We start from the raw sequence: 26,318 nt of genomic DNA on the forward strand, positions 1-26,318 counted from the left end.
CCCGGCACCCGGCTTTCCCCCCTGCTCTGCAGCGTCACTGTTTGTGTATCCACTGACCTCAGCCCAATCCATGAATGAACCAAACCTATTCCTAGTCCGAAGAGCTGGTGAAGGCGGGAGCTTGTTGTACGCAGGTCTAGTGCCTCTGAGTTCTAATCTTCCCGCTTATTAATTTATTTAAATGTTAATGTAGTGCTTATATAGCGCACGAATCACCCCCGAAGGGGTATCAAGGCGCTGTACACATACCGCTTTGGAACCATTCCTGGCCTTGTCCACTCCTGGGCACCCCCAAGGTGAAGCCAGGCATCCTAGCGCTGTTGGGGCCGTTGTGGAGATTAAGCAAGCTATTGCCCAGAGTTGCAGAGTGGGACCCTTGATTAGAATAGGCACTGAGGCGAGAATTATCAGGTCCGGGGAAATTGAGCCCAAGACCCGCCGAGGCGGGAATTGAACCCTGGCCAGACCTCCTCATCAGGGTCTGCCGCTCTAACCATTGAGCCACACTTCTCCTTAATGCAGTTTTATATAGTGCAGACTTTACCCAAAGGTGTCAGAGCACTTTACAATAGAGCCAAGTATGTCACATAAGGCAATTTATATACTTACACGTTACAAATACAATCCGGATAGTTAAAAAAGTAAAAATATAATAAAGAGGTGGCAAAATTGGGTTAGAACAGGTATAAAATACATATTTCCAACGCTGAGCTCAAGGGAATGCAAAGTGGCCTTGAGGGTCATGAAAAGGGTTGAAGTAATCCTGGAAGTGTCTTTGGAAGAGCAGAGATCTGTTTTGTAAGTCCGGATAGAGGTGGTGGTTTGGATTACTGAAGAAAGAGTTCCAGATTCTAGCCGTATACCCTGAGCAGAATTGAGCCATAAATCTTTCCCTTTTGGAAGTAGGGGAATCAAGAAATACGCTTTCAGCATTGCATGAAGGTCTAGAGCCGCTTGAGATTTTGAGTTTATTCACCAGGTATCGAGGGGCGGAAGTGTGCAAGACTTTGTGGGTGATACAGGCAGTCTTGTAAATTGACCTTGCTTTGATGGTAAGCCAGCGAATAGAAAACAGTACGGGTGTGATGTGATAATTTCTTTTGAGCCAAATAACGAAACGTGTCACTGAATGGAGGACAGATTTAAGAGGGGGAAAGGGGGTTTTGGGGAGGACAGCAAGGAGAGACTTGCAATAGTCCAACCTGGAGAAAACCAGTAATTGGACCAAGGTTTTTAGATCTTGCTCCAGAAAGAAACACCGAACCCCCCCAGAGAAGGGGATGTTGGTAACGTGCATTCAAGGCAATGGAATTGATATGGGTGTGTAGGTTGAGCCTTTTGTCTAGTATGACACCTTTTGATTTAGCACTATCGATAACGATAGGTTAGTTCTTAAGTAAATTCAGATTGCCCATACAAGATTGAACTGTAGGAGGAGAGAGTGAGGTAAAGAGAAGAAGGAATTCAGTTTTGGAAGGATTCAGAATAAGTTGATGAGTTGACATCCAATTTTGGATAGAGTTGATAGTGGTGTTGAAGATTGAGATGTTGTGTGCGGAAGACTCCTTAAGTTAGATTTGGGTGTAGATAAAATGGTGCAGTGGATCTGCGACCCCTCCCATCTCATGCTGAGATTTGATCCCTTTCTCGGATATCCTCCATAGTGGTAAGCAGAAGGCTCCTTGGGTGTCGATGCACTTGAGTATCTTGATATTTTTTAAAAATGGGTTTTTAGATATACACAATAGAATTCTTTTTCTTTTTCTTTTTTCCTTAGAGCTACCTGGCCCTGACGAAAATCCCTGCCAACTCTTGGGGATTTGAAACGCGTAGGCCCTTTCATGTCTAGTGTCTGCTCCCCCTTTATGGTTTCTCCTGTAGTGTGAACATAGTGGCACATTACTGGTTAAAGAATGATTATATAGATTGTTTTTGATTTCATATTTGATTCTGCTGATTCATTTGGATTTATACCTGTAAATATAATTGTATAGATTGCGTATATAATTGTATAGACTACAGCAGACCTAACACACCACACGATTATTTATTTGTATTTAGTCGTGGTGTGTATTTGTATGTGTTTCGTGTATGAATGGTAAGGTATGATTGTGATATGACTGAATTTGGCATGCATGTTGAATTTTAATAATCCACTGGTTTTTTGTCCATATTTTCTTCAGTGTACATTAAAAAATGTTGTTCTTGTTCAAACTGTATATGATTAATACAAATATACCCCTGTTTCTTTGACTGAGATATTAAAATAAATAGCAACTTATAAGCACATCCCAGCTTGGATAAACCTTCTTTGCTCTGGTGGCCAAACTCTTTGCAAATCAATATCAGTATAGGCATTAGTTCTTTGTTGTTTATAGAATTGTGGCTCAGCCTTGCTGATTAGGAGCCAACCCTAGTTGTTTTCAGGAGGAGATTTGATCGGCTGCCATCACTTCAAACCAGAAAGCGTTGGCAGCCATATTGTGACTCGGTTGAACCAAGTCGTAGGGAAAATCCCTTTAATAAAAAAAAGGTGCTGCTGCATTGTCCCTTCCAATGCTTGCTGTGGAGCAGGGATCAAGCACCAATTGATCCAGCTTAATTAGTGCCCGTCTGCTGCTCCCAACTTGATTCAGGCACTATTTCTTCCCCCCTCCCAATCCCTCTGCCCGCTGCTCCCTTCATAGCCCTTTTATTCTTGCTTCATTAGGGTTCTAGCACTCCATAAGCGTGTATTTGCAGCCATCTCCTCTCTAACCCTCAACGATCCTTTCACCCGTCCAGATGCGCTACCACCTCTTTGCTGGCACTGTTTTTTACACCCCTCCGACATCTTGGGTTCTGTCCGGTTGTGGCATGGCTGTGTTTTGTTTCCGTCTGTTGTCCAAGCCTCCAAGATGCAATTCACAGGTTGTCTGATGCCATTTTGTCGCTTGTGAATGGAGAGCGGTTTTAAAGTTTTTTTCGGCCACCCGAGCTCCTTTGCCTCTTTCCTCACCATCCTCGAACCCCCCCCCCCCCCCCCCTCCCAATACAACAACCTCCTCTCTGGGGGGCGCTTAATTTTTTTCTCTGCTTCCTTTCCTGCCAGCTCTGTGCTTATCAGCATAAGTGTGTATTACCTACCCTTTGTGTGAGTTTAAAGAGCAAATGGCTCTTTTCCACCCTTGCCTTAAAAAAGCAAAAAATATACGCTTACACTTTGAAATGTCAGAGATTTGTAGAGAACACCATCTCCTGGCACACACCTTTTTGCTTGTACTTTTCAGATTTGGCGTCCGCGGTTCATTTCCTGCTTTAAACACCCAGCATATAATATTAACTATGAAAACATTGGAGCCCATGGGGTCTCGTCTCCTTGTTAATACAATTGGGGGGGGGGGGGAGTGAGTTGTTTTAATCTACATTATCTTTGCTCCTTTCTTCCATCTATCACTTCCTAACAAGCACCAGACTGGACGAAACTCTAAATAGATATTTTTGGTCTGCCTAGCCTGATTGCCACCATCCCACTACCAACTATACCCATGACAATCAGGTGCCCACACTTGTCCTCTATTATTCATTTTTTTATTTTATTTTTTTAAATCTTTTTATTGTTTCAAAGCATCAAAAACATACCAGGGTCTCGTATGATTACGAGCGGTGTGGCGCCGCGGCCAGGGCGACTGACGCTGGAATCTGGGGATCACGGTTCGATCCCCGGCTCCGGCGGCAGGTTAGCCCAGCACCATGTGACTCTGGGCAATAGCTTGCTTAATCTTCCCAACGGCCCCCAGCGCCTAGAGACCCTTACGGGTGATTGTGCGCTTTACAAATGTGGATTATTATTATTATTATTATTATTATTATTATTATTATTATTATTATACATCCCATACTTCCAAGTACATACATTGTAACATTGAGATACCCAATCCTACCTTACATAGTCCCCCTCGCTTCAAGGCATCTGCTCACCCACTCCCACTTTCTTCTATGAGCAAACTACCAGATTGACTCTGATAGCAATCAATCTTCCTTCACGTCCCCAATATCAAACTTCAACTCCCACCCTCCCCCTGCTGCTGGTGCTGCTATCTCAGAAAATATATATCACAAACCTACCACTCTTGTGCCTTAATTATACGGGTTAACAGCTTATCTACAATAAAAGTACCCTGAAACCCCCCCCTCCTCCTCCCATCAGCCCCGTATTGCCATCTACGTCTGCTCCTCCCTACTAAGGCTCCTGAATCCGAGTCAGTGTCCGCATCTACCATCCGGATTTCCGCTACCAAGACCTCCCATGCCCTTGCCGCTTCTAATTCTCTATCACTATGAGACCTATGCGCCTGTTGCATCCTAAGCGTGCCCTCGCTACCCGCCCACAGCAGCAAAGCAGTCTTCCACCTTTCATAACTAGCCTTTCAATGGGACGTTATTTCTCTCTTAGCCAAGATGAGTCCTAAGTCCAGGAACTTGCTAGTTATTTTATTTTTGCTAGTGTGGGGGAACCAGTGTAACAGGCACGCCCCTTGGTCCGTATCAATCTGCCGCTCCTTTATCCCACAGAGTGTCCCGGTCACCTCCGTCCAGTAGGCTCCCAAACGTGGGCAAGTCCAGAGCATATGCACCAGGTCCGCCCCTTCAGCTCGGCAATGGGGGCAGGCCGCCGCAGCCCCTCGGAAATACTGATTAATCTTAGCCGGGGTGAGATACGCCCTATGCAGCACGAAGAATTGAATCAGTTGGAGCCTAGCGTTCCGAGTTCCCTTCCATGCTCGATGAAGAATTTGGGACCAAGCTACATCTGGGATATCTTTTCCTAAATCCGCCGTCCATTGATCCCGCAATCTCTGCAGCGGGGTTAATCCATCCCTCGACATTCTTTTGTACAAACATGTGATTGCCTTATGCGTACCTGCCGCCATCACCACGTATTGTCACGTTTCGTTAGTGGGGGGTTCAGAAAGACCAGCACCCCAATATTTCTGCAGAGCAGCACTCAAGGACGTGTGCAATAGAAAATGCCCATGCGGAAGCCCAAACGACTCCTGTAACACACTATACGGCAGCAATGCTCCGTCTGCATACAGGTCGCCCACCATCTGCAGACCCAGTTCCTCCCAGTCCGCCAGGCCAGCTCAGTCACCACCATGTGGCAACGCTGTACACATACCCAATGGTATCTCGGGCGCATAGGGTTGTGGCACCCCAATCCTGCTATGATATCGCTTCCAACAGTATCGCAGGGTACTCTCCGCCATAGACAACTCAGCTAACCTTAGTTTCTGCTGCAATATTATGAAGGACAAAGCGTGCCTCGGCACATCCGGCACGGTCCACGAAACTCCAGGGCCACTGACTGGGTAAAGACCTGAAACTGCCGCCAAATAGTACAACTCAAAGTCAGGAGCTGCGAGGCCCCCGTCCTCACGCGACCTCATCAGCGTTACCAAGGCTACTCTGCGCCTCCCCGCTCCCCACACAAATCCACTCACCGCCGAACGGAGTGTTCGAAAGAACGCAACTGGTATCCGTATCGGCAAAGTCCTAAAGAAATACGATAGTCGAGGAAGTGCCACCATTTTCAGAAGCGCGACGCGTCCCGTTACCGATAAAGGCAAGGATCCCCAGAACCGCATACTATCCCTCAGGCCCCTCATTGCCCTCTCAATATTACCTTCAAACAGATCCGCCTGTGTCTGATATATCCTTGTTCCCAGATAGGGAAGGCACCGAGGTTCCCATTCCAAACCGGGCGGCAACGTCGGCGGGCTGCATGTGCTAGACACGGGGAAAACACAGGTCTTGGTCCAGTTAACCCGCAGTCCCGAAATATCCCCGAAGCGGTCCAGGAGCTGCCTTGCCCCGCTCAGCACGTCCCCAGCATCCGCCAAGAACATAAGGAGGTCATCCGCATAGAGCGAGATAGGGTGGTCGCAGCCCCTGAGCCGAAGGCCCTGGTACGCCTCTCCCAGTCTCGCGCGCGCGGCTAACGGCTCTATCGCAAGAGCAAACAATAAGGGGGAGAGCGGGCAGCCCTGTCTAGTGCGGCGTCCCACCGGATAGGAGGAAGAAACAGCTCTCCCAGCCCGCACCCTAGCTGTAGCCGACGTGTACAATATTTTAGTCCAACCAATATACCCAGCGCCAAGCCCGAACGCTGCCATCACCGAGAACAGGTAGGGCCATTCCAGGCTATCAAACGCCTTGGCGATGTCGACCGAGGGAACGAGTGCTCCACTGCTCTCCTCACCCGCCACGTCCTGGAGCCCAAGCAACCTACGAACGCTACTGGCAGTATTACGCGTCGGGATAAAGCACGCCTGGTCTGCATGTACCAGCAGAGTCATCAACGGAAGGAGCCTAGTGGCAAGCACCCAGCTGAAAATTTTGTAATCCGTAGTAAGCATGGAAAGAGGCCGATACGCAGCAGGATCAGTTGGTGATTTCCCAGGCTTGAGAAGGGGTATAATGATGGCCTCACTAGTCGACCCCGGTAATCTCCCCGTCTTCAAAGCCTCTCGGTACATCAACAATAGTCTCGGCGCCAAGAGGTCTACATACGCCGAGTAGAATTCTATAGGTAAGCCGTCGCTCCCAGGTGTTTTATTGCGTGCCAGTTGCTTAGTTGCGCAACTGATTTCAGCCAATGTAATGTCCTGCCTCGTCCTCCTCTATGGTAGGTAATTTCAGACCCTCAAGGAATACCTGGGATCCTGTCTCATCGGGCCGTAGGTGGCTGGTATAAAGATCAGCATAAAAGGCTCGGAACAACTTTTTGATCCGCTGCTGATCATACTCCAATCGACCGGCATGGGATGCCAGCGCCAGGATAGGCACACAGCGGGGGGCGCGGTCCGCAAGCCAAGCCAGCAAGGTGCCCACCTTGTCCCGTTCCGCGTGCGTACGGGCCACAAACGCTTTATAGTCAAAGCATCGGAGCCGCTCCACTCCCCCCGCCACCACCGCCTTTTGAGCTAGTACATCGTAGTGCGTCCCAGTGCCGTCAGAGTGGACCTTCTCAGCCTCACGCAGGGCCAACTCAGCCTGCTCGATCTCCTGCAGGAGCAGCTTCCTAACCCCCACCCATTTGGCAATACAAACTCCGCGGACCACCACCTTGAAGGCGTCCCATTCCACGGCCATCGTCGAGGCTGTGCCCGCATTTCCACCCCTTCGCCAATTCCCGCTCGGAACACCGGGTCTTCTAGCATCTCGGGGCGCAGCCTCCAGTGAGGGATTCTGGGTCGTTCCGCCACCCAGCAAAAATTCACCAAGAGAGGGTTATGATCCGATATGGTGCGCGTCAAATACTCGCTGCCGATTGCCAGGGAGGTCAGGCCAGCACTACAAAAGATAACATAGAGCCGGACATGGAGGTCGTGCAGGGCTGAATAATAGGAATAGTCCCTATCCGTCGGGTGCTGCATGCGTCAGACATCAACAAGCCCCCAATTATCCTGCCAGTGAGCGCGCACCTTAGCCAGTTTATTAATCGGGGCCGAGGACAGCGGGGGGGTGCGACCTATCTACGGTCACATCGGCTACAGAATTAAATTCTCCCCCCATCAACACCGGTACTGTGAAATAATCAGTGAGGGCAGAGGAAACCGTCCCCAAAAAAGAGTCACTTTGCAGCCATACAATCGGCCGCTTCCCTCTACATACCTGCCTCCAGGGTCTACTAACTAGTCAATCAGTTGGAACGGGACCCCAGCCCTAAACCAAATTAGCACCCCCCCGCGCGAAGACCGAATACGTGGTATTATACAGCTGCCCACGCCACCTACGCTGTAGCGCCTGCCCCTCTGCTGTAGTGAGATGTGTCTCTTGCAAGAAAGCTATCTGTATCCCCCTGCGAACTAAATAGGAGTGGACCTTATATCTACACTGCATAGAGTGCAATCCCCGAACATTCCAGGTTATACATTTCACGTCAAGAGCTGGACCCATAACAACAATGCAAACCCCTGCTCAAAGCGGCCCGCCGCCGAGCGCTATATTCTACAATCAACAAGGTCACAAGTGATAGTACAGTTATTTCAAATGTGCGCACCAGCAGACCACAACCCCAAACCAGAGAGCCCCCAACCCCAACACGTTCCCCCCCACCCCACACACAGCCCACCCCCCAAGAACAGGCACTAACTTGGTGAAACCCATCCAAACCACCCCAACTGCACACATCATGCAAGGTCAAGGCAAACTGCGCAACACCATCCGGTGGGGGTGACTAGGGCCGAAGATGCAACCTGCAACATCTCCAAATAAACTACTCACTCCCGCCCCCGAGTCCCCCAAGCTATCCCCCCCCCCCCCCCCCCCCCCCCCCGGGCGCCCCCCAGAACCCTCCCCCATTACTCAGTTTCTACAGCCACCCAACAAATTCTAAACCCCCAGGCATCCGGTCCCCCTCCCAGTCATCCGCGCTATCACACATGTGCCTGCCATCAGGCAAACCAACATTGCAATACCACAGTTCGAAGCTGATATTTCAACCCCCCAATCAGTCCCGCAACTACTCATCCAACAGTCCATCAGCTGTCGCAGAGCTGGCTGGTGGAAGTCTCTGCTCATCAGAGGCCGAAGATTCTCCTTCCGATAGTCCTTTACCGCTACCCTGCTCAGATGTCTCTGATATGGCCTGCAGTACTTCACCAGAGATCGCTACCACCGCATAGAGGGCTCCCCTGCGTTCCATGGCGGTCTGCGAGGTCGATAATTTCCGCAAGCTGCGTTTACGGCGCCTCAAACGCTGCGACCTGCGAGGTTGCGACTCCCCAGCCAGTTCACGTGCCTCCGCCTCCTGTCCGTCCTTCCTTCCCCGCTCTATAGGACTCCAGCCACTCCCAGGCCTCCTCCGGTGTATCATGAAAGTGGGACTTGCCATCTAGAACTATACGGAGTTTAGCCGGGAAGAATAGGGAGTACTGGATCCCTTCCGCCCGCAGTTCCTTCTTCACCACCTGGAAGGACATGCGGCGCCGCTGCGTCTCAAACGAATAGTCCGGAAACAGAAGTGACGTTGCTATTGTCCACTTGGAAGGGACCATCGCTACGGGCCTTCCGCAACAAGAAGTCTCAATCTCGGAAGTGGAGCAACCGCGCCACCACCGGACGCGGCGGGCGGCCCTGCAGCGGTGGCCTAGCCGGGACCCGGTGCGCTCTCTCCAAGGTGTAGAAATTCGAGAGGCCCTCAGGGGCCACGACTGTCCGGAGCCAATCCTCCAGATACGCCACCATGTCAGGCCCTTCAATTTTCTCCGGCAGCCCCACCACACCGATGTTATTGCGTCTATTCCTGCTATCCGCCCCTTCAACTCGCCGTTACAGCACCGTGACTCGATCTAAGACCCCCGCCATGGAGGTAGCCAGCGTAGTCTGCGCAGGGCCCACCTCCTGAAGCGTGTCCTTTGTCTGCTTCACGCGGTCCGCGAGTTTCGAGTGGTCAGCTCTCAAGAGGCCTAGTCCTGTTGTGACCTGTGCAATATCTTGCTGGAGGGCAGTGCGAGTGTCAGTGATGGCCGCCAGTATTTTGTCCAATTGCAGCTGTAGCCCCGAGCTCAACAGTAGTTCCTGCTCCATCTTGGACTCCTGAAGCGGGGATCCGATGGGGCCGGCTCTCCTTTCCTCCGACCCCGAGGCTTGCCCATGGCCACCTCCAGTTGCGCAGTCTCGGGTCGCACCCCCACTTCTTTATCCTCCTCCTTTCCTCCTCGGTGAGCCTCACCCACCCCGCAACTCGGTCAGACAATTCAGCTCTAGGTCCACAGAGTGCTCCCGCCTCCTGCCAATCGCTCGTGCCCACGCCAGTGGTACCCCTTCGACCGCTCCCCCGTCGCTAGTACCTTACACAACAGCCAGTCCAGGTGCGGTCCTGGCACCCCCAAGGGGTGGCGTAGTCCAGTCCACCACCCTCTGGGAGCTTACTTCCTCCAGGGTACTCCACACTTCTCCCCGGATTCGTCGCCGCACCCGCCGAGCGCACACCCCGCTGCAGCACCCACGTAGCCTGCACTCCAGTCCTAAAGCCAGCACAGGGGCACCTCCAGCTCACCCCGCGTCACGCTACCAGTCCGGGGCCTCTCAGCGCTGATATACCCGTCCGGCGACGGGCAGGGCAGTAGCGCCTCCAATGTCTTCCGCCTGCTGCCCCGCACTCCTGGGCCACCTATGCGCCGCGAGCAGGGTGCCCTCCACCAGCTTGCTCCTTAGCCCTCAGCCCACCGCACCCAAGGGGGGGGCTCCTCGCGCCAGGGCAGTTCAGCTGGCACTCTCCAGTGTTCCTGGGGGAGGGGCGGGGGCTGCCGGCTGTTCCCTGCAGGCCTGCAGCTCCCAGCCCACCACAGCACTCCAGCCAGGCATTCCCGGGGCGTCCCCCACCAGTCGGGCAGGCGCGGTCGGGGGACTCCAGGCAGCTTGCCCCCCCTCCCCCGCCAGTGCGCCACTAGACAGCCCCGCCTCAGCTCCTATGCCGGGGATTAATTGCGGCATCGGCCAGTCCTCCGCAGCACCCCCTGGGCGCAACAACTGGTCCTGCGGTCCGGGCCGGTCTCCGAGCCCGCTACCGGGCTCCACCCCTTAACTGCAGACCCCCCCCCCCCCGTCGGTGCTTTCTCACCGTCCTCAGTTGTGCAGCGCAGCCTCCGCCCGCCCTCCTCGTGCCCAGCGCTCCCCCGCCAGACACTGCCTCCGTTAGCGGGGTCCAGTGTCCTCAGACCCCGGGGCCGGCGCCATCTTGTGTCTCCGGCGCTCTGCAGCTCTCAAGTCCTCCAGCCGCTCTCGCAGGTCGCCACTGCCCCTCGCAGGCAGGCCACGGCCCCTCCACTCCCCGGGACGTCCCCTGCTGCTGTCTTCGGTGGTCACCGTGGACCAGGTGCGGAGGGTGGTGATGGAGGGCGTTGGTTCGACGGTTGGGTGCGTTGATGGTGCGCCGAAGCTGTTGTGGATGTCGGCGATCTTGCGGTGGAAGAACGAGGCGAGAGAGTCGCAGAGGTCTTGTGAAGGAGTGATGTCGTTGTTGCCGGTGCTGGGGTTGGAGAACTCCTTGACGATGTTGAAGAGTTCCTTGCTATCGTGGGTGTTGTCCAGTCGTTCCTTTAGTGATTTCTTCTTGGTAGTGCGGATAAGCTGGTGGTGCCTGCGGGTGGCGTGTTTGAGGGTGGCCATGTTGTCTGTGGTCTGGTCTAGGAGCCAGGCTTTCTCGAGGGTGCGGCAGTTCTTCTTGGAGTCCTTGAGTTCGTCTGTGAACCAGGAGGCTTTCTTGCTTTTGGGTCTGCTGGTAGGGTTCTTAAGTGGCGCGAGGTCGTCAGCGCAGTCGGACAGCCACTTCGTGAGGTTGCGTGCTGCTTCGGTGGGGTCCGTTGTGCTGGCGGGTGGGTTCTGACTGAGGGAGGTGGTGAGCTGTTCGGCGGTGATCTTGCTCCAGCTCCTGTGGGGAGCCTGTTGCGGGTGGTGGTGGTGGGTCGTGGTTCTTCTGAAGCTGAAGTGGACGCAGCTGTGGTCGGTCCAGTGAAGTCCTGTGGAGTGGCTGAAGGTGATGTGCTTGCTGGATGAGAAGACTGGATCAAGCGTGTGGCCGGCGTAGTGGGTGGGGGTGTGGACCAGTTGCTTGAGTCCGAGGTTTGCGAGGTTGTCCAGCAGGGTGGTGGTGTTGCGGTCGTTGTTGTTCTCCAGGTGGAAGTTGAGGTCCCCAAGGAGGATGTAGTCGGCGGAGGGGAGGGCGTGTGGGCTGATGAAGTCGGTGATGTCTTCGCTGAATTGTGTGCGGGGTCCTGGGGGTTTGTAGATGAGGGTGCCTCGGAGGGTGGTCTTGGCGTCGGTGTGGATCTGGAAGTGAAGGTGTTCGGCCGCCGAGAAGGTGTCGTCGGAGTTGGTCGTGATGTGGATGGTGTTCTTGTGGGCGATGCCTCCTCCAGTCTGGTTGACGCGATCCTTCCGGGTGATCTTGTATCCGTCCGGAATGGCGATGGCGGGCGCTGAGGAGGCGTTCATCCAGGTTTCTGTCAGGAAGGCGACGTCTGGAGATGTGGTGTCGAGGAGGTTCCAGAGTTCCACGGCGTGTTTGTGGACGGAGCGGGTGTTGAGCAGGATGCACTTGAGGTGGTTACTGCTGGTGCTCGTCTTGGCGGGTGCGGTGCAGGTCCAGATGCAGGAGAACTTGCAGGCTCGGCAGCAGAAGGGTCCGTGGGAGCGTCTCGGGGTGGCTCGGTAGCATCCGGAGGTTCGGCCGGTGTTGAGTGTGTTGAGTGTAGCGGCGTCGTAGGACCGGCGGATGGGTTGGCAGACTCGGGGTCCAGGCACGGACGGGCGCAGACGGGCTTACCTTTGGCGCGCCTTCGGCACACAATCGGCGCGCCCGCTGCGCGTGCGTGGTGGCGTCATAAGAAGGGAGCCGGGAGGGAGGGTCCGCTGGGTGGCGGGAGCGGGCTGACCTATCGGCTGACGGGGGCGGGGCCGCAGGGAGGCAGCGGCGGGAAAGCGGGAGGAGGAATCCGGGCGGCTCAGCGGCGGCTGGGTCGCCTGCAGCGGCAGCGAATCCACAAGGAAGAAGGCGGCAGTAGAGCAGCAGGAGGAGCGTGGGGGCGACCCGGCCTAGGTAAGGCACAGTGGTCGCTCCCCTCTAAGAGGGGCTCTTTGGCGGAGATCTTTTATCCAACTGCCTATGGGTGAAGTGGGGGTGTGGGGCCAGGACAGTGTAGACTGTGTTAGTGAAAATAAAATGAAGCAAGAGGTACCGGAAACAACTTTATTCAGGTGGTCCTTTGCCTCAATTAAAATAAGGATTAGACTGTACTCGCTGGAACTTAGGTTTCCACGTACGAGACAGTACTAAGGTGTGGAAGGTATGGTCAACATGTTTCTCGCTATAGACATGCGATTCTTCAGGACCTAAAATGGAACAGAACTACTGTCTACAAAACATGACCTACGTAAGTATCAGTTTGACAAGACACACAGTTGTACTACCTGTTACACACTTTCTCATGCCTAAAGCTCAGAGTTTATGTGCGTCAACAGTGCCCAGCGGGTCAGACATCAGGGGTGGAACCAATGTAGTTTGGGTTCTTCCATTTGTGTCCGTGCGTAATTGCCTACCCCTCACCGCCGGGCCCGGATAGTGATAGGCCAATGCTTGTTTAATGTTGATTTCCTTGATAGGCAGTCCTCCATAACGTGTAAAAGACCTATTGAGCATGTGTTCACTAATACAAAACGAACCCGATTTGCAAATGTGCCATTTTTAGGTCTCGCCTGAGCATGCGCTGCACTGGCGAGACTTTTAGTAAGGGCTTCAGAAAATGCTACCACACGCATTTGGTGGTGGTCTAGAGCTTGCAGTTACGCGTGCGGGCGCTTACAAGCACAGGCGCCATCTCGCGGGCGCCCTCACAGCTGCGATCTCTTTCGCGGCCGCGTCACTTTCGAGGCCGCACGGCCAATGCTTTTTTATTTTTATTTTAACTTTTAGCGCGCCATCCCCCTTTGTGGTGTTCATTTGATTCCCAGCCCCTGTTCATCCAGTGCATCAAAGTCCCTGGATGTTACTTTTCTTTTAGTTTAATTTATATATTTGGGGGGAGGGTTCGGGGGGTGGGCTGGGAGATGCAATCTCAAGTTCCTTTCTTGATAATGCCATTTTTTATTTTTGTTAAGTTATTGCTCCAATATGAGCGTCCACTATCACAGAGCAGGAAATGTAAAGTAAAAGAAATGTCTGCTGCAGTGTCAAGCGTCATATGTGTACATGCATGGTGAACTATGAGCACCATGTACTTCACACGAGGGCTGGCCTTTGTTTTTTTGGTTTCGTTTTTTGCTTGACCAGCACTTGTATATCTTTCAGGTGAGCAGGGATGTTGTTTTCTTAGAGTCACAAAAGCATGTTTATTCTACAGGATATGTATCCCTCCACGGCTTCTATACCCTAAATGTTCTGTAGCCCGACATCAAGGATGATCAGGTTTTACAAACTGATCATTACATTTCTATAGCATAAAAAACTTACAGTGCTAAACTGTTTCACAGCTAAATCACAAACAATTGCCCCTTGCATAAATGTAGCAGCTTATGATCTAGTATTGAATTCACCAGATGTCGATTACACAATTTTGCACCTAGGATTGGCAGAGTTTACCCTCTGACAACGGTTTCATGAATCTTAGGCTCATAATTGTCTTCATATATTATTAGATCATGACAGTTTTGTCCAGACTAACATGTTTTTGATTAAAAGATGCAACAACAAATGCATTGCAGTACAAGTTTAAAAAAATGCACTTGATAAAGAGGAGCAAATGGAGCCAGACAACTTTGAAAAATTTATCTAAAGCAGTTTTAACATAATTGCTGCCGCATTTTTTATTGTCTAAAATTGGTACGTGACTTTCTTTCCGAAACTCACTGCACTAGTACAATCCCAAAACAGTTTTGGCCACAGTAACTGATGTTCTGTCATTGTCTTCCAGCAAAGGTCTCGGGGGCACCCTTACAGCCGCGATCACTTTCGCGGCTGCGTCACTTTCGCTGTTGCGCGGCCAAAGCTTTTTATTTTAACTTTTAGCGCGCCTGACTCTTCTCGGCAGCTTGGTGATATGTATTCAGCACTTAATCAGGCATCCACGCATCTTGCCGTCGGCTTCACGGTCCAGACCCCTAATTCAACCAACGTGGACTAGAGCAAGAGCCATTGATCAATTTGTGCTTCTTCCGCACCTTACTCGCCATCTCATTCACACAATCAAGCCCAGGACAGACACGACATGTTAGCCAATGCCTTTAGGGTTAATCCAACACCGCCATTAAAGGCTCAGACCGGTGAGTTCCGGAGTTCGCTCTAGGGATTGATTAGTGATTTCTTAGTATATACATAACTCCCCAGAACAGACATTTGAGATTACGAGCCTCTCAGAATCCTAGTTAAAGCAGACAAAGCAGGGGGTGGGGCAGTCACACAGGAAGTGCTCAAGGGAGCCTGAGCAAGGCCAAGCCATAAAGTGCTTCCTTTGCAAATGAACTATCTTGAAATCACGCGCGCAGATTACAGGAGGCGGTGGCGCGGGCCTTGTTGTCAGGCTGTTTACTTAACCACGTGCTTGTTAAATTTAGAAGATGGCTCAGTGGGGCACATTCCTTAGTGCCTAGGGGCTCGGAGCACTGGAGAGAGAGGTCTTCAGAAGTGAAAGCTTCCCCAACTCTGCCCATCACCCCTGTTACATAAGACCGGAGGAGCATGTGCTGTGGAGTCTTGTTTAACCTTTGACCTCTCGAGTTATATTTTTGACACAGTTGGCGAAACAAACCACCCTTGACAATGCATGCTCTGTCAGTGAGGAGATCCGTTCTAGTGGTTGTGTTCTTGGCCTGGGAATCGTGAATCCACTATTCCATCAACATATGGTGTGCTTCTTGGCACCTCACTGTAGGTCTCTGGTCCTAAAATGTGTGCATTGTAATAAGCATTTATTTGCAAATGTGTGTAATGTCAATTTTTATAGGACAACTAGATTGTATTCCGTCCAAGTTAAATGCCCCCTCCTTCACACCCTGATTTCAGTAATCCTCTTATCTGGATCCATTCACACCAGCAGATATATATTGTTTCCGCCCCTTGTTTGCGATGTCCCCTACTACAACAACAAGCATTGGCATAGCCAATAGGTCTCGCCTTTGGGACCGTAGAAGTGTGTAGCCATGCAACATTTGATGTTGTTGCACCAAGGATATTGTGCTGCATAACTAAATACTTATAAGGTTCCAAAAGCGAGACCTATTGGCTATGTCAATGCTTGTTTTATATTTTACATAGCAGGGATAGTTAGCAGTTGTTTCATTAAAGCAATTTAATTAACAGGCAAGCTACTGGGTTAAAAAAATTGCATTTTATGTATGTTCTAACTGACTGTTCTGTAATTCTCTGCTGAGGAGCGCTGTCATTGCACGGGGGAGACGCGCAGACCCTTGTGCCCACCCTGTTCTCTTGCTTGGGCAACAGACCCACTGCAGTAAACTGGTTACTATCCATCCTGTTAAAAACCTCCAGGCCCCCCCTTCTCCACTAATGTGGTGTTCCTGAGGGGGTCCAGTCTCACAGCTTTCATTTCAAAGGACCAGAGCTTCCGCTCACAATCCAGTTGGAGAATTAAAATTTAAAAATACACATTTCTGATCAATTTTATACGCTTTTCTCCGAGTACAAGTCAATGTGTACATGAACACGTGATAGAAACTTCAACAAAGCTAAGGAGCAGGGGGCAGGAGCTTAGCATGAGAAGAATGTTTGTGTGACCTTCAGTGTTTCAAGGATGTCTCACACTGCTGGTTACACTGCTCTGTGAAAACCACGCCTTTGATTGCCAACATTGGATGTGCGGCTACGCTTTACTACGAGATGCAGAACATGTTCAGATGTAAAACACTGAATAGAATGGCTTATGGGCCCAGGAGAATCATGAACCGTAGCACATCAAGGGACATGAACACGCAAGATTAATATAACAATATTCAAACATTGTAGTGTATCCTGCACATTAAGGCATACATGTGTTACGAAGCATTGGCATTAAATGCAACAAGTATATGTGGTTATGCTTTCTCAGGCATTACCAAATAAAGATTAGAAGTCAATCGCTCATCTGTGGGAGCAGGGGAATTAGTTCACAGTATAAGTGTAACACATGCCTCCTTGTCAGAAGTTGGACGGGCATGTTGTCAACCTTTTTCAAGAGGCAGAAAGTGCATCAGAATGTTCTCTGTCTCCCACAATCCCTGAATGCCATCAATGAAGCAGACTCCGCCTACAAGACTATCGATCTACTAGCTCAAAGCCTCTCTGAGATACGGAGCCAGATGCCTGAAAGGACCATTCTGAAGACTAGAGCCAGGAATCATGAAACTTAGACCTTCCAGACAAACGTAAGATATAAAACAAAAAAATAAAAGTAGGAAAAACAACATAATATTGAAACTCAAAGTTAAATGCTCAAAGCAAGTAACTGGGAAGTGAACCAGGAACTAGAAAATGTAGGAAGTGATATTTGAAAATAAATGTGACAAAGAGATGTGCCCCATTAGGGTAGGGCCATCTTAGTACAATGTTTGAAGGATGCATCTTCACTATGGTCTTCCTCTTCCGAACGCCAGCTGACTTCCTATCACAGGAGAAAAGCTTGTACAATGCACAATGATTAAATTCTCCATCGCTACATTGGGCGACTTATATCCTGGCGGTCACATTTTCTCGACAATGGAAGAAGCTCGTTTCCAGGATGCTGCATTCATGGACAACTTTGTCCTTAAGCGACTGCATTCGGCATTGAGGGCAACGTTGCCGGGGTTCCCGCTGGAGCCTGATTGATTCGCTCCTCTTTCCCTCCTCCTTGAAAGCGAGACTGGAGTACACCTGATATCTAAACTGTACAAGGCCTGTTCCGCACTGATCACAGCCACAGATGACAAGGTCCGTAAAAACTGGGAAACTGATCTGGGGCGCCCAATCACGGATGACCAATGGTCCAAATGCTGTAAAGTAACGAAATATGTCTCATTAAATAGCCGGCATAAACTGCTGCATTTTACATTTTTGCACAGAATATACATCACTCCTGTCAAAGTTCATAGGCTTGATCCCTGTAGGCCACACACTTGCTAGAAATGCTGTGCCCCACACGCAGACTTTGCCCATCTCACATGGACCTGCCCCATTATCCATTCCTTCTGGGAGACGGTTCAGAAGGCACTGGGTGATATGATTAAACTCTTCCCTCATCCCCACACCTAAAGTGGCACTCTTGGGATATGCAGTACATTTTCCAAAGACTGTCCGTATTTTCGCATCCCGTAGTTTGCTCTTAGCCAAGCAAGAGATCGCAATCCACTGGAGCCGTGCGACTGCCCCCACTTTGCAAAGCTGGTTAAACAGTCTCGCCTATTGCAACACAAATAGTGAAGTTTACTCCAGCACAATGCCTAGCTCCTCTCGTCCCAAAGACATCTGGGGCCCTTATAAGTCATATGTGATTTCCCTTCAAAGCTCTTCTGATTCCCAGATGGGCTCAGGCATAGTCCCTAACCAGATAGGGTAGACAGTCTAGGCCACACATTAACGAAGCCTTATTCCCAATGTTATACCCTGTGGTGATTTGACCCACATACCCCAGAAACTTAGCATGCTGAGGATGAGATGGGGTGGACTGAGTCCTCTGTTAAGGGACAGCTCAGCGGGCGCGTGACGTGAAAGACGCCTTGGACATTGTACAAATAGGCAAAATATTATTTACCTGCCTGCTGCTGTTTCATCTTTTTGGATATCGAGCCGAGACGGATTATTTATTGTATTTCAAAGATATGTTCCTATAAGAGATTGCAATGCCTCGAAGTGATTACGTACGATTGTATTACATACATTGTCTTGATAATCAATAAAAAGTTTATTAAAAAAAAAGAATGCATCTTTACGACAGCGAGAAGGAACATCTGTGCAAACAGTGGGAGACGAGCCTCTGGGGAGTAGGTGACTCTCCGGTCTACAGCCCTGGTGCTGGGCAGGGTGAAAACCTGACATGTCACTTCTGCCTCTTGCTTCAGAAGACATTTGTGAGTGTACCATATTAAAATGGGACCGTCTGCAGCCACGCAGTGAGTTGGCTGTTTCTATGTTATCACTTGCTATCAAGTGTCACCGAATGATTTCAAGGAAGGATGAAAAGGTGAACCACATAATGAACAAGCATTGGCATAGCCAGTAGGTCTCGCCTTTGGGACCTTATAAGTGTTTAGCCATGCAACAGTTAATGTTGTTGCAGTAAGGATATTGTGCTGCATGACTAAATACTTATAAGGTCCCACAGGCGAGACCTATTGGCTATGCCAATGCTTGTTTAGATTTTTGGTTTGCTAACAAGGGCTACTTTTTCTTTGGCGCACAAGCATATTTTCTGTCCCAATCTGAACCAGAGAACTTGTATTTAGCAAAGCCATAGTGGTAATTAATTTGTAGAATTTGAAACAAACTCTGTGTGTATTAAAGGAAAGATCGGGCTCTGACTTACCCATTATAGAGGAAATGATAAAGTTATATCAGGGGTCTCCAACCTTTTCAGTAGCGAGAGCTACTTCTGATCAGTGAAAATAATTGTGAGCAACTGAAGGCTGAACAACTTGCACATTACCAGACACCATCATGCCCAAACTTTATTGATTTTAAGCGTAACGACCATAGAGCCAGATACATAGTCCGAACAAAATACTTTGACTAGGGGCACTATGACAGAGCTGGTAGGTGTGTCAGTGAGAGCGTGGTCTTGGGAGATGTATGAACATGTGTGTGTGTATGAATGGGATACATGTGTATGGGTGGCTTGGCCCCTGTGTTGTATGTACTTGTGGCACAGGACATAACTTTCGCCATGTTGTGCCGTTACATATTCAACACAACCATACACCAATTTTTTAAATACGAAAATTGTTAAAGTGCAGAGTAATGTTCCGCAAAAATGTACAAATTATGAAACCCTTTTCTACACTTTACATTTCTCCCATTTAAAAAAAACTATTTTTGAGTTATTCTTATGGCAGTGTCTGCTGGCCACCAGGAGCAAGATTCCTGCTATTTGTAAATGCGACACTTTGAAATGGGAGAAAATTAAAATGAAGAGTTAACTTAAAATCAATAATGGTTGCTTTTCATTTTAAGTTTCTCCCATTTAACAGCATTCAGAAACCTCATTTTGTTTTCATGCTCCAATACTGAGTTGGCAAGGACATTTAAGAGTGAAGTACCTCAGTGCTTCAACTCTTTGCCCCAGCTTGGGTCATAAATTTGACTGAGCACTGATCGCTATCAGGCCTGCTAGCAGCAGCCTGATGATAATAATGTAAAATAAACACTTCCTATCCCCTTTTTTTTAACAGAGTTTTATATAGCGCAAACTTGGCCCGAATCAGGTATCAGAGTGCTTTACATAGCACCAGTTGCATTACATGAGGACACATTAATTTTTGTAGGGCACAGGGAGATTAAGTGATTTGCCCAGAATCACAAGATGTTCAGCGTCATTGTCGAGACTCGAACCCCGTTCCACAGATCCAAGGTCAGACACCCTAGACGTTAGGCCAACTCCTCACCCTTAACATTAAAAGGGAAATATGACCCTGCAAGCATTGGCAACGCCAACAGGTCTCGTCTATGCAAGAGCTATTGGCTTTGTCAATGTGTTTAAGCCATGTTGTACCGCAGCATAGCTGCTGTTCAACATACCTAAGAGTTAGTGGTGTGAAGTGTCGTAGAGTGGAATTGCAAAGAGTGAAGTAGAGTGGAGTGGAAGAACGTGTTGTGTATTGGAGTGGCATAGTATGAAGTCACGTAAAGTGGCACAAACTGGAGTGGCGTAGAGTCGACAGGTGTAGAGTGTATTGAAGAAGAGTGTTGCAGAGTATAGTGTCTTGGAGTGCAGTGGCATTCAATTCGGCAGCATCGTAGATTAGAGCGGTGCATAGTAGAGTGGCGTGGCGCAGAGTGCAATGGCATATTTATTTATTTATGTAGTTTGTAGAGCGCACAGCTACCCCCGGAGGGGTGTCCCGGCGCTAGAACCAGAGCCTCATGGGGAGAAAAGAAGGGAGGATAGCAGCAGGGAGGGAATCAAAGTCCGGAAAACAGCCAAGTTTTAAGTCTAGCCCGAAAGATGGGTTCAGAAGGGCAGAATCTGAGATCGATTGGTAGACCGTTCCACAGTTTGGCAGAGATAACACTGAACCCTCTGCCGCCCATTCTAGCGCGTCTAAAGCGGGGAGAGATCAGGAGGCGGAGGTCGTTGGATCTCAGAGATCTAATGGAATGGGATATTGACACTCGTTTTTTAAGGTAATTGGGTCCAAGGTCGTTGATAGCTCGGTAGGCAAGGGTAAGGATCTTGAACTGAATGCGGCTGGCAATGGGAAGCCAGTGGAGCTCTTTGCGGTAGGCGGTGACTGACTGACGGAAGAGGATGTTTCCAATCAGTCTGGCTGCCGCATTCTGGACAATCTGCAGCCGGTCGATCAGATACTGTTGGCTGTTGGCGTAGTCCAGGTGAGACGTAATGAGAGCCTGGGTTACTGTTCGGCGGAGTCAAGGGGGAGATAGGGGAGTATCTTCTTGATCATGCGCAGCTTCATAAAGCAGGCAGATGTAACTTTGTTAACTTGAGCTGTACATGAAAGAGAGTCGTCGAACTGAAATCCCAGGTTGCGGGCAGAGTGGACGGGGGAGGGAGCGGGATCAAGTGCCGTGGGCCACCACCGTGAGGGGGGGATGGGATTTTTCTGGTTAAAAAACAGCACCTCAGTCTTATCCGCATTGAGTCTTAGATGGTTGTTGGTCATCCAGCCACTGATGCTGTCAAGACACTGGCGGAAGTTGGCGAACGTGGAGTCCGAGTCGTCTCTGAAGGAAAACATCAGCTGAGTGTCATCAGCATAAGAGACCACTCTGACTCCACAGGACTCCACAACATCAGCCAGTGGGGCGAGATAGACGTTGAAAAATAGAGGGCTGAGGGCAGAGCCCTGTGGTACACCACACAACAAGGGTTTATCCTCCGATTTGAACGGCCTCAGCACGACCCTCTGACTTCTTCCAGTAAGGAAGGACTCAATCCAGCTGATGGCAGTGCCGCCAATGCCGGCCTGTTTGAGTCGGTCAAGAAGGATGGGGTGGGAGACCGTGTCAAAAGCGGCGGACAGGTCGAGGAGGACAAGCATGGCTTCCTCGCCCCTGTCCACACACTCACGAATGGTCTCCGACACCTCCAACAGAGCCGTCTCAGTGCTGAATCCCGCTCGAAATCCTGATTGTGAGTCGTGCAGCAGAGAGTTGTTCTCCAAATACTCCGTAAGTTGCAGCTGAATGGCTTTTTCCAGGACTTTAGCGGGTTTGTGGAGGAGGGAGATGGGGCGGTAGTTGGCGAAAATTGTGGGGTCGGCATCGGATTTTTTCAAGACGGGGACCACCAGAGCCTCCTTCCAAGCGATTGGGAAGAGGCCCTGGTGGAGGGAGGCATTCCAGATGGAGAGGAAGGAGCTGGCTAGTGAGGGAGCCAAATCACCCATAAGTTTGGCAGGGACAGGGTCGGAGGGGGAGCCAGATTTGCATTGGGTGAGTAACCTGAGAGCGGTATCAATGGTCAATTTGTTGAAGGATAATAGGGAAGAGGATACTGGGGGCCTAGTGTGGGGGGGCAGGGGAGATAGCCCATTGGGAAATGAGGCACAAAGATTGTTAATTTTTTCGAGGAAATAGTCAGAGAGTCCATTGCATAGGGCCTGGCTAGCAGCGTTCGGTGTGGCCCTAGCGGGGGGGTTAATGAAGTCTTTGACAATGGTGAAAAGGGTTTTTGATGAGTTTTTGGCGTTAGCAATTTGAAGTGAGAAGTAGTCTCTCATAGTGGTTTTTTTTTGTTTGAGGAAGTGTTTCAGAGCAGATTTGTAAGTGATTTTAGCTACAGGGTCGTAGTTCTGCCTCCACTTGCGCTCGAATGCCTTACATCTGCTTTTTTCCTCACGGAGGGAGGTAGAGAACCAAGGAGCGGAGGGGCGGGATCTGGCGGAGGAGATGGGTTTAAGGCATAGAGTTGAGTAATGCAGAGGGCAGTGGCATAGAGTGCAGTGGCAAAGAGCGCAGTGTTGCAGAATAGAGTGTGAGAGTGCAGTGGTGTTGAGTGGAGTAGAGATTAGTGGCACAGAGTAAAGTGATTAATGCGGAGTGAAGGGGCATGGAGTGTAAAAGGTTCAGAGTAGAGCGGAGAGGCAGCACATTTTCAATTGAGACTAACCATTACATTTTCACAGACCTACAGTTTTACTAATAAAACTGACTATACAGTGCACATAAAAGTGTGGAAATTGCATCACCTAGTGTAATGATTTGTTTTGATCATATTAACTAGTTGTTTCCAAAACACTTCAAACATAACAAAAGTTTTGCTTCTTCTGTGTTCCTAATTCTGATATAGTCTGAAGTTACAAAGTTCATTTAAATGTTGTCGTGTGCTAGAAAAAAAACTCTTTTCTAGCCTCGGTATCCAGCAAGATTGTCACCATTAATCCTCTCACTTTGAAGTCAGAGAAAGAGAAGTAAACAAGTGCCCTCAGAAGACAGCGCTTTACATTTGACCTCTGTCTTTGAATGCTCAGCAAATGTGACCAGATCAGAACAAGATTTAAAGGCCTGTGCACACAAAGCTTGATTTTGAAAGAATAAGTAAACACCGGTTAGGCAACAAAAGGGACAAACTAAACCTGGAGAGCCTTAAGCCAATAAAGCAATCAAATGGAAAGCCAGAAAATGTGAGTTACAAACCGCAAAGCCAGTGGTGATAAGCAGGTGGAATACATTCGTAGGGCAACTTTCTGAAATTCGCCAAGAAGTCTTTACCAAACCAGACAGCTATGTTGTCTGGTAGACTGCGACCTACAAATGAACTCAAGGCTGCAAGCTACTCTGCAGTTTTCTGGGAGCTACTGGTAGCTCGCTATCGACCGATTGGATACGCCTGAGTTAAATGAAGTTTTTCAGTCGTCGTAAGTCCTGGTCTTATGATTGGATTTGGGATGTGAGCATGCAAGTGCCTGCTCCGTCCTAGGCCGTTGCGAGGAAGGGCGCAGTCGGGCTTGCCTTAGGTGTGCCATAGGCGTGCCATTTGTAAGCTAGATGCGCTCGCCCAAGTAACAATGAAAGCGAGAACAAATTGGGCAAAGAAATACTACCTGGAGTCCAGATGCTTCCCTAGTGCTCTGCAGGTTTCGCTGTCTTGTTCTGGGAAAGAAATGTGAACTTAAAAAACAGTGCGAAACCTAAATCCTCGAAAGTGATGAGAATTAAAATAATAAAGCAACTACTGCAAGAATAATTAAAAGAATAAATTAACGAAATAGAAGAACCGAGCCAGGACCCCCAACTACAAAGAAATAAAAGGCGGCAACCTAAATTTAAAAGCTTGCAATTAAAGCAGATATTTGGGCTGAGTTGCCAGCTGTTTACCTGAGTGGCAGAGCAGGTGCCGTGTTTAAATACAATTCTGGCATGAGGCTCTGCGTCAAGTGTGCAGATTTGTAATCAACAATAAAAGACTGGAAGAAAAAGAAATACTAACTGGGGTCCAGTTGCATTATGCAGCCCTCATACTCTGCAGTCTTTACCGCTGAGTAATAGCAAAATGGCGGTAAACATAAATCAATTAAAGTATTTCTAATTAAAATTAAAAAGCGACTGGCGCATGAATAATTAACAATTAATTTTAAAAAAAGAATAACAGAGGCAGGACCACCAACTACAAGGATCTTAAAAGAGGCAACTCTTAATTTTTTTTTTTTTTAAACCGCTTGTTCTGCTCGTCTAAAAGTTGGTCATCTGAAGTTGAAGGTGACGTTGAAAGTCCAAACAAAACATTGAAAAATTACCTTGGACATATCTGGTCCATATGATCTACTTTGGAAGAGAAAACAATGTATGTGTTGGCTGTAGTAGACTATTGCTCACGGTGGCCAGAAGAAACATTTTTTGGAATTAAGTGAATACTAGAACCTAGTGTAGTTTTTGGAAGAATGTTTTATGAGTAAAGGATTACAGTGTTAACTGGTTACAGACATTTGCATTAAATTTGTTCCAAGAGATTAGGAAACTTGTAGAGAAAAGCAGAATTAAAAACACAAGAATGTCTATTTATCCCAAAGTAACCGATGGGTTGAAACAGGATTCAGGGTTTTAAAGGAAGGCATCCAGCTTTGTGTGTGTGAGGGGGAGAATGGAGAAGTGTAATATGGACACCATGCCTCATGGATTGGTGAGAGAAACTCAAGTTACGAGTAAAAAGAAGGCAAAGGGTGCGTTCATTGATAAAACGGCAGAGGATGTTGATGGAGAAGGGAATAAGCGATAAAGGAATGGAGGGAATAAATTAGATTGACAAAAGTAAGTGGAGCAAAACTATTGTGTGAATTGTTGGGTAGAATGAAGATGGGTGGCTCGGTGAGGAAGAGGGTGGATGAATACTCTGATCTGCTGCAGTAGGGGAGAGTCGGTAGAGGAGTGTTGGAACTAACAGATGGAAATCTAGGGACGGTTGAGGAATGATGAAAGAGCACGCATGTGTTTGGAGTGAAAGGAAAGTGAAGATTGACGAAGATAAGGAGTAAAATGGAAAAGTGTCCAGGCTCATAAATTTCCTTTGAGTGGGTGGTTATTGTTATGAATGAAATACTGTGTGTTCATGTTCAATGACACTCAGTACTTTCGTGCATGTATGTAAAAAAAGGAAGGTTTGGTAAACCTTTATTTTCTCTTTTTAAAAATGAAGGAGAAACATGTTGTAAATAAATTCCATATATTGGTGCGTTTGGGTTAGGTAATTGACCGGATGTCATACAGAATGTCTGACATATGATTGAGTTTGTGGTGCAGCGTGCTCCTTACTGAGTCACTTACTTTGTGGCAAATAAACTGGTTTAAATACCAGGGTTCCAGATGTCTCACAGAAGCCATTTCTCAACACTCGGCCCATGTCCTGTTTGCAGGAAACAACATTGTTTACTCGCCCGCAGTCCTCACTTAAAAATCTAATTTCTGTGCCCACCAGGAATGCCCCACTGCCATTGGCGGCTGCCATCACACGTGTCGCTGTGGAGGAAGTGCTACAGGCAGAGCTTGCAGGGTTTACGGTGAAGCTGACAACGGAGGAACAGGAGAACACGGCCACCTGTAAGTATGTACCGCTTTAATGGAGCATCGCAGCAGCCCTGTCCTGTGACTTGACATCCATGTTCCCACTTGGGATAAGTTTATTACCCCAAACCCACCCAGTCCACAAAATGCCTTCTGTATGATTGGGGTACACCTCCAGGTGTAGGTGCTAGGTTCACCCAATTATTGCTGGGTGCAGGACCCAGTCTACAACATGCCCTCTGAATGACCGTGGTACACCTCCAGGTGTAGGAGCTAGGTTCACCCAATTATTGCTGGGGTGCGGGTATGTATTCTGTTCCATGCTCTCCGTGGCATGTGGGGTGCCCTAACTCTAGTGCTAGATTACTCAAAACAAATAAGTGTTCGAGTGATTCCGCGTTGGGCCGTTTGTTTGCTGTTTACTCTCCTGCAGCTCGCGGTTTGGCAGCTTATTAAGGACTGCGCAAACGTTTTTCTATACCCTCCTTCTAGGATACATATATATATCCTTGGGACGGTCCGCTTAAGAAATCTGTATTTATTAATCAACGGCCCTATATGATATACTTCCTCATTCCTGGCTAGGAATACTTACAATAGCTCTGGGTCTTATTATATTGATCAGAGTTCC

General features: G+C 49.0%; 1 protein-coding gene across 4 annotated transcripts in view; it reads left to right on the forward strand.

Annotated features, from left to right (window-relative positions):
• The window catches only part of PPM1F (protein phosphatase, Mg2+/Mn2+ dependent 1F), a 170,291-nt gene that overhangs the window by 58,822 nt on the left and 85,151 nt on the right, over positions 1–26,318 (forward strand). For all 4 annotated transcript variants that reach the window (XM_078667881.1, XM_078667884.1, XM_078667882.1 and 1 more), the window contains exon 3: positions 25,602–25,723. In XM_078667881.1, the coding sequence (XP_078524007.1) occupies positions 25,602–25,723 (122 nt within the window). The remainder of the gene's footprint in view (positions 1–25,601; positions 25,724–26,318) is intronic.

Source organism: Lissotriton helveticus, chromosome 11 (genome assembly GCF_964261635.1).
Source record: "Lissotriton helveticus chromosome 11, aLisHel1.1, whole genome shotgun sequence".
Taxonomy (NCBI): domain Eukaryota; kingdom Metazoa; phylum Chordata; class Amphibia; order Caudata; family Salamandridae; genus Lissotriton; species Lissotriton helveticus.